Source organism: Centruroides sculpturatus, unplaced genomic scaffold (assembly GCF_000671375.1).
Source record: "Centruroides sculpturatus isolate CEXI.00-Female unplaced genomic scaffold, Cexi_2.0 scaffold1038, whole genome shotgun sequence".
Taxonomy (NCBI): domain Eukaryota; kingdom Metazoa; phylum Arthropoda; class Arachnida; order Scorpiones; family Buthidae; genus Centruroides; species Centruroides sculpturatus.
This window is the reverse complement of record NW_019385501.1, coordinates 171,882-180,316: the sequence shown is the minus strand read 5'-3', so window position 1 is coordinate 180,316 and position 8,435 is coordinate 171,882. Positions and strand designations below refer to the sequence as shown.

The 8,435-nt window shown below is 32.7% G+C and overlaps 1 protein-coding gene across 1 annotated transcript; it reads right to left on the bottom strand.

Annotated features, from left to right (window-relative positions):
• Positions 1–495: 495 nt before the first annotated feature.
• Positions 496–1,870, bottom strand: LOC111639602 (serine/threonine-protein phosphatase alpha-3 isoform-like). Its single transcript, XM_023385493.1, has one exon. The coding sequence runs from the start codon at positions 1,438–1,440 to the stop codon at positions 538–540; it is 903 nt and encodes a 300-aa protein (XP_023241261.1). The 5' UTR covers positions 1,441–1,870; the 3' UTR covers positions 496–537.
• Between the last annotated feature and the right edge of the window lie 6,565 nt (positions 1,871–8,435).

Here is an 8,435-nt window from a genome sequence, read left to right as displayed (position 1 = left end):
TTTAATGACTTATATTTAAATCATCTTACCTTATAAAAAATTTAGTCAAATAAAACAATTACAGAAATATTAAAATAAATCACTTCGTTAATCACAAAATTGGACGAATATTAAAAGCGAAAACTAAACACGTGCACACCCTGCTTTATGTAAACAGAGAGGTCAGGTCTCGTGCTGACGTCACTAACTTGGCATTCCTGGCTAACATTGTAGAATAGGGATCTGGCTATCCTTGTAGTATATAGTCCTTGCATTCGACCAGCCTACAATAGGGCAGTTGGGTGGTGAGGGACGAGGCCCGACATATCTGGACGGAAAAATATAGCATTATTTTATTAAAATTAAAAAAGATGCTTTTGACAAAAGGAAAAGACACACATTAAAGAGAAAAACAATGTATTTCCTAATTTTGTAATTAATTCCATAACTGTAATTCTGCATTGTCAAACTTCATTTCTTTGATAATATCGGATGTTGGATAATGTTGACACACGAAGGTATACCAAATTCGTGTTTCCAAGATTAAAGCTAACAAAGTTATTGTAAAGGTTTCAGTATTTTGAAAGAACAAAGTAAGTCATTGTTGATGAGTATTATCGCGCCGGCATTTTCGAACTCTCCGCAATACTTTGAGGCAGAGAAGATCGTTACCAAGCGACGTTTCCAGTAGAACTCAAATCCGTCCTCCACCACTTGATGAGCACGAATTATTAAGTCAAAGTTATTTTGGTTCAAAAAATTTTCCACTACATCTGCCCCGAAAGTATAGGATATGCCTCTCTCCAAGTTCTCTCCCCATCCTTCGGAATTCCTTTCCGGATCGGACCATAGAAGATCGCATAAAAGACCTTCTTCTGGCACGTCAATGGGTCTCTCCAATTGTCGGATCTGATCCAAGGACTCCAACTTGGGGCTGAGTCCTCCGTGGCAACAGAAAATTTTGTCCTCGATAATAGCTGCCACAGGTAGACAATCAAAACACTCGTTAAATATTTTCCATAGCTTCACGCAATATTTTCTCTTGCATTCCTCGTAAAATCCGTAAACTCTATTTACGGTGATGCACTCGTGGTTACCTCTAAGCAAGAAAAATGTTTCAGGATATTTTACTTTATAAGCGAACAGAAGACAGATTGTTTCCAGCGACCAATTGCCCCTGTCGACGTAATCGCCCAGAAACAGATAGTTACTGCGAGGAGGATATCCACCCAATTCGAACAATCGAAGCAAATCAAAGTAGTGGCCGTGAACGTCACCACATATGACGAGTGGCGGTTCCAGTTCTAGAAGCATAGGCTGCTTCAGGAGGATCTTCCTAACGTCGTAACACAGTCCGAAGATCTCATTTCCTCCAAATCGCACTTCGTTCCCTCGAGATTCATTACGAAACTTTAAAAGTCGAGAGATCATGCTGTCCACGTTATAAGCGTATTCGTTCATAGTTTCGATTAACAAAGTTGGATGTTCTCTAACACTAAAAACAACTGAATTTCCGTCTTCTTTTGTTGTTTGCCATTGTCACGTCGCTTCTTATTATTATCATATTTCTCGTAAATTTGGTGTTAAGCGATCCGAAATTCGTAATCTGTTTTCTTTTTTTCGTTTTTGGCTCTTTGTCCTGTGGGCACAAACTTTTTTTCTTGAGTTCGGCCAGTCCAAAATGGGAGCGACGACTGAACATATCAAGAACCTATGAAAAATTCTTGGGATTTTTCGATCGCCCGGGGACCGGGCTACCCAAAGCTGATGGTAGGCTGATGGTCGTCGAAGACGATGGGTTTATTCTGATTATTATTCAGAAAAGAAACAGTTCTCTCCATGGCCCCACATTCTACAGCGGCGCTCCCCGACCAGGATCATTGGCCAGAATATTGGCGATTATTGCATGTGATATATTGGAGTACGAAAATATCTATCGACTGTGGTTTGAAATGTTGTCGGGAAAGTTAAGCAACTCGTTGCTGGATTTTATTTGTTTATAACTTTGTAATATTAGTAAAATAATAAAACACATTAATATTTTTTAATACAATACTTATTTTCAGAAATACAACTTGGCACATTAGTCCGACAATGTCCAAATTTGATTCTGATTTCCGGTACGGTATCTGACATTTTATACAAAATGTACCATTTTGTATAAAATGTCAGATATTAAATGGGTCAGGACCCCTCAAAATTTTAGCTTGAAGTTGTTGGACATGTCTAATTTGAAATTATATTTTGTGATCTTATTTTGTTTCTAATGCCAATGCGAGAAGAATATTAATCCATTATATTTAAATCTTTCATCACTCGTGCATGCGTTGACTTATTACATAAATCCAATCTGATCTAATCTTGTGAAAACAAATCGAAAATTCTTAAATATGTTCTGTTTTGACAATAAAAGATTTAAAATACATAATTAAACAAAATTAAAATCTAGTAATTAATAATAGTTTGCATGTGAGAAATCTTTTATTTCTAATTAAATAATTTATGTGTGTAATGTAATACAGTATAGTATATCGTACATGAATAATTGAAAAAGCAATAACATTTTTCTCAATAAATACGTGCAGAGTTACAAAATTAATAAAACAATCATTTGTGTATATTGTTTGAATGGACATTTGATATGTTAAAGTGAAATATTTTCACTTTATTTAGTTCGAAATAAGATTTTCGTAGTATTATACAAAATGTGTTCCACATATTGGCACTCTGATGGGGTTCCTTCTGATATCTCTCGTATTTTCAATAATATATTGAAAGCTGTGTAAAATGTGTTCCATATCTGAAACATTTCACAATAATATTAATGCAAAATTTTAATTTTTTCAAACTTTTATTAGAACAATATATATAATGTTATTTTCAATTAATTTTAAACATAAAATTATCAATTATGCAAAATAATCAATTTAAGATATTTATTTTAATATCTTCAATTTGTATTAAAAATGTTGTAATGTAGAATTTTGTTAAAAAACCTGTACCAAATATAAATACAACTATATTTTATTGAATATAAACATAGATATGTTTTAGTATTTCTATATTTTTAAATGAATATAACTACATAAATTTTTGCCATGAAAAATCTTCTAATGTGTTGATGAATGAATTTTATTGAATATAAACCTATAAAGAGATATTTTGTATGTTCCGAAGTTTTTGTTCTGTAAAATCTTCTAAAATAGTATTAAAATCCAACTGGCTTGCTTCTTGACTCTCAATCGACATGATCGCTAAACTGTTTAATCTATTTTGCAATTTGAAACTATTTTTAAATATATAAATTTTGATGTCGTGCGGGGCCCAATTGGCACAAATCGCCTCAAATCCGGCCCTGAAAACATATTTTAAATTATCATCATGTTACTGAATGTCATTTAATAAAATCGTTATAAAAAGTTTTAATTAGCATAATTTTGAGTTTTTGTAAATCTGAGTAACATTTTGAATAAAATTCATTTGTTTCCACATAATTTTATTCATATAAACACAAAATTAAGCCTGGACCCACTAGTAGTCAAGCGGTCTTCGTTCTCTGAACACTGGGACTTTGATCGTGGGTTCGCGCCTCGTTCGGACGGGCTGGCTACGTAAAGTTTATCGGGTTTTCTTTACGTCTATAACGCCTAAATAGGAGCCAGTTTCCTTTAAAAAGACCTCCCAGAAGGTATCCCCTTAGGCTGATCGCCCAAGTGTTGCGTTTTCATAACTAAACAAACAAAATTAAGCCGTAAAACTGAATTAACCCGAATGGAAACCCCGTGAACTTTGACCTATCGACCCGGAAGTTTTCTAGCAGAAGAGCTTTCTAGATACAGTAGCGCGTGTGCAGTACCGGAGGAAAAAAATGAGAAGAAAATACAGCTTTTTTTTAAGATTTTTACAATTTTCGATTGCTTATATTTCAGCGACCGCTTTATACAAATCTTGAAACTTTGCACACTACCTAAGAAAATAATTTACCTTTGAACGGGACGAGATATTCGAAATTACTATAGGTGTTTAAAAGCGAAGAAATCGACCCCCGAAAATCGGCAACTCTAATTTCTGTATATGTAGTCAGTCAGTGACTTTTTTTACATGTTGGGGAGTCACTATCGTAACTTCTCATCTAAGACACTAGATTATTAGATCAAATTTCATCCGTTATTATTGAATACTAAACGTCCTATATATATATCACACTTGAGTTCCTAAAAGGCTTCGTAAACAAAGTGATGGTGTACATCGAATATCAATTTCTCACCGAAATAACATTATGTGGAAGATATAATACTTTCCAGACCAACTAAAAACAATTTATCTGAAAGTGGTGTCTAGTGTACAATAAGAAACAGTTTACAGTATATAAAAATGTCGCTACTTGTTACCTCGTTTAGTATCCCACGCTGTCCACTACGGCACCTCATCAAAACGTATCGTATTGTGATGGAAACCTCAAATTGTATTGTATATACTTACACTGTACATAGAATCCGACGACTATTCTTTTGTGTAATGTCATCTATCTCCACGATTACACCAAGCTAACACACATCTGGTGTTACCATTACCATTTGTTTTCATCATTTTCATTATAATCTTCACTTGTATTTTCCTTACAATAACTTAATGTATTATTTCATTGCATCCATTTATTCCTTAATTCAATTCTGAATCACTTATATTTTGTATGTTTTTTATAATCAACTTGTATGTATTGTACCCACGTTTATACCTGTTCTGCATAATATCCTGTTTGTCAAATTAATAAATGACAGGCGGGCGCTATGGTGCCTCCCATGCCTTCATTTCACACTTTCCTATCTCCATTTCTTTTCACACTCTGCTCACATGCGTTTTTCTTCTTACAACTTCAAATAGGGCAGAATCCGATGCGATCATACGAATAGCTCTTCTCTCTCTTTAATCACATATGCTCCGGCATTCCTTTTGTTGTCATCGTCGGTGTGTATAGTCTTGTCCATGTTTTGACCCACCTCTGTCCCTCCGGACCGCGTCACAGCGCTCNAAAAATGTTGTACTGTAGAATTTTGTTAATCAGACGTTTCCCCAACGATTAAGTGCATTAAAACACTAAAAACTAGTACTTAATTGCGAGTTCGCGCTTAGCAAATGTGCCAGTTTCCCTAGAATATTCCTATCAGGAGGCACCCATCTTGGCAGATCGCCTTTATGCCGCATTGCCCTAATCCATGATTTCAATCCATTTCTCGGAGATAAATGCATTTTTTAATTTTCTCTGTGTGATTTCTTTTTGTCATTGAATAATAAATTTTTTGAAAAATACCGTTAGCCATTTTAATTAAAATTGTGAATATATTTTTAGTTCTTTAATTAACGACGTCTCTTCTAACGGTCTAGTCTTGTAGAGCTCTTAGAATCCTCCATTTTATTCCGTCTTATATTTTAAAAATTTTCTATTGTTGGCGTATTTTATAGGCATAAGCTATTGTAAAAAGGTTTACATCTTTAATATCTGTCTTACACAGTATAGAAATTAATTGTAAATGCATGTTCTGAAATGTATGTATGCATCCTCTTGGATAAATCTGCTGATGCATTGCAAGTATTTTCAAAATCTCACTTTACCGATTCGTTCGATTGCTTTAAAGACCATTGTTCTGTTTTTCGAATGAAATTTCATGTTATATTCTCCTGTTTAATTAATTTTACGCACTTTCGAGCGTAGTAGTCAAATTTTATGCTCTTTTTTTCGTCTTTTACTATTGTCTTGCTGTGATTTGCTTTTACTATTTTCTTGCTTTGGCTGTAGTGAAGAAGTCTTTAATACTTTCATTTCTCATAAATATTAAAGAATCATATACAATGAAGGAAATAATTTTATATATTACACTAAACATGATGTAATTAATTATTGCTTGTACATTTTAAAAATTTAATTATCACTAATTGTTTATTCAAAAATGTCTCAAGAAATATACCTGTATAGGACATTTCCTCGATATGATGAAACAATCACCACAACTGAATCCAATTTTATAGTCTCTAAATTTTTTCATAAAATCTAAAATCTATTTTAAAATTTGTATGATAAGTAAATATAATATTAAAAGTATACAACAAAATTAAGTCAATTTTTTAACCTTAATTTTATCCAGTAATGTACGTGATTCTGCAGCAAATCCTCTCACATCCTGAAATGACTCGTACACCTAGAAATAAATGTCTGTATTCAGAACCATTAATTAATGAAACTGCATATTCTTAATTAATACACTTACCGATGACACACCCTTTGATATTGAAAAAGAGAAAAGCAAGATAAAAACCGTACAAACAACGGCTATAATACAAATTACAATATGCAAATAATCAGTGAGCTCGGAAAATATTACATTGTATATGGCAACTGCTTCTAGGTAAATGCTGACTCCGTAAACGAAAAAGAAAATTTCATTCAATTTTTCGTTAATTTGATTCAACAAATTGTATAACTCTTGATGCTTGGCCATTAGAAGATCGAGATGACTTTTTGAACAGTTGATTTCTGCTTGATTAAGTTCTTTAGATACAACGTTGAATCTTTCAAAAATTGCCTTACCAGTAACGATTGCTACCAATATGGTCGATAAACCTAATGTTATTTCTAACTGTATACATGTGTTATAAAATACTGTACAGATCAAAGCCTTGCTGAAGTTAGATTGCCGTTCTATTCGTAAACACATGAAGATGGATGTAATTATAGTAATGAATACCAAAGTAAATACATAGAAAACTCCAGATATTCCAAGTAGATAGATTTGATCCTTTCTCAACTTTTTTCTTTCCTCTTCGTATCCTGATATGTTTAGATCAAAAACGATTTTCTTATTTCCATTTATTTCGAGTATAAGTATACAGGCTGTGGCGAGAAGGATGAACACTCCTCTAAATAATAGACTGTACATTCGCCCTTTGTCATTAGCGACTGTATCGCATGCGATGATATTATCAGGACTTGCGTGAGAATTAATAATAAGCATGACAATGTGACCAAGGAAAAGTATTCGCAAGACATTTCTGTTTATGTTTCCAAATTTGATCAGATTAGAACTGCATTTATAATGTATGCAAGGAGAAATACATATATTGCCAAAAGCAATGGAGAAATAGAAAATTGGATGCAGAATACAATATAAACAATGATTTTCCATTCATCCTAGATAAAAAAAACAACTACATGGTTAGTTTGTCATAACAAATAATGTGTTAAATCTACTTATTATAATATATTTTGAGATAAAAAGAATTTTCAATTAAAAAAAATACTCTTGATTATGTAATGAATCTTTCCCTAAAATGTACTATTATAAAGTTTAGTGTATTTTCAAAGTTATTGTTGTTATCACGGGTTCACATTTGAACACATAAATGAGGCATGCAAAGCGTCACGAAATGCTTCATTTTGCTTCAGGCCCGTGACTTAAACATTACGAATATCGAGACGAATTTTTGGCATTGCTCCATTCGTATGCTGGCGTAAGGAAAATGGCGTAAGTGTTGCATTGGATAGTGGATAATTTTTTCACTTTTATACATGTCTTCAAAAAATAATCAAACTTAATATGAATTATCTTTGATAGCCCAAAGTACTTGGCTCGGGCCGAGATCGTGCTTCAGATTTCCCCAGATTAGCATTCAATGTGAAATGGTCATGCCATACCTCATTCGTTTGCATGCTGTATCCCGTAGCCTGAACTGAATCATTGGGGCTAGGGTTTTTCATTTCCCGGTCTTTTGCTTGTCCCGGGATTCCGGGATAAAAGTGAACTACTTCCCGGGATCCCGGGACAAAATTAATTATTTTTAAGATATACAAAATATCGTGAAATCAAATTATATAATTATTTTTCGTTTTTTAAAGTAATTTAATACGTTCTGTAACCTCCAAAATCATATTAATAATGCTGTGTAAGATATATATTAAAAATTACCATTGAATTACGTAGAAATTTTTCACAAATAGAAAAAATTTATTAAAGTTTGCTGGAAACTGCATACAACAACAACAATAAAAATGCTTTGAATTGAGTTATGAACTTACAAGTTAGATCAAACTTCTAACTTAGAAGGTATTTTTCGTTTTTAAATAAAATATAATACAAAATATTGTAAATTTTTATATGATTTTGAAAACAAAAGATGGTCAATACTTCGATCATTCAATCTGGTTATTATTTTTTAATGGAAAGTCCTGCTGCCGAAAATGCCCTTTCCAATTCAATNTTTTTCGTTTTTAAATAAAATATAATACAAAATATTGTAAATTTTTATATGATTTTAAAAAGCAAAGATGGTCGATACTCCGATCACTCAATCTAATTCTTATTTTAGTAATGAAAAGTCTTGCTACCGAGAATGGCCTTTCCGATTCAATTGATGTGAGTGGAATCGTGTTTAATACATTTAAGAGAAGACAAATATGTGTT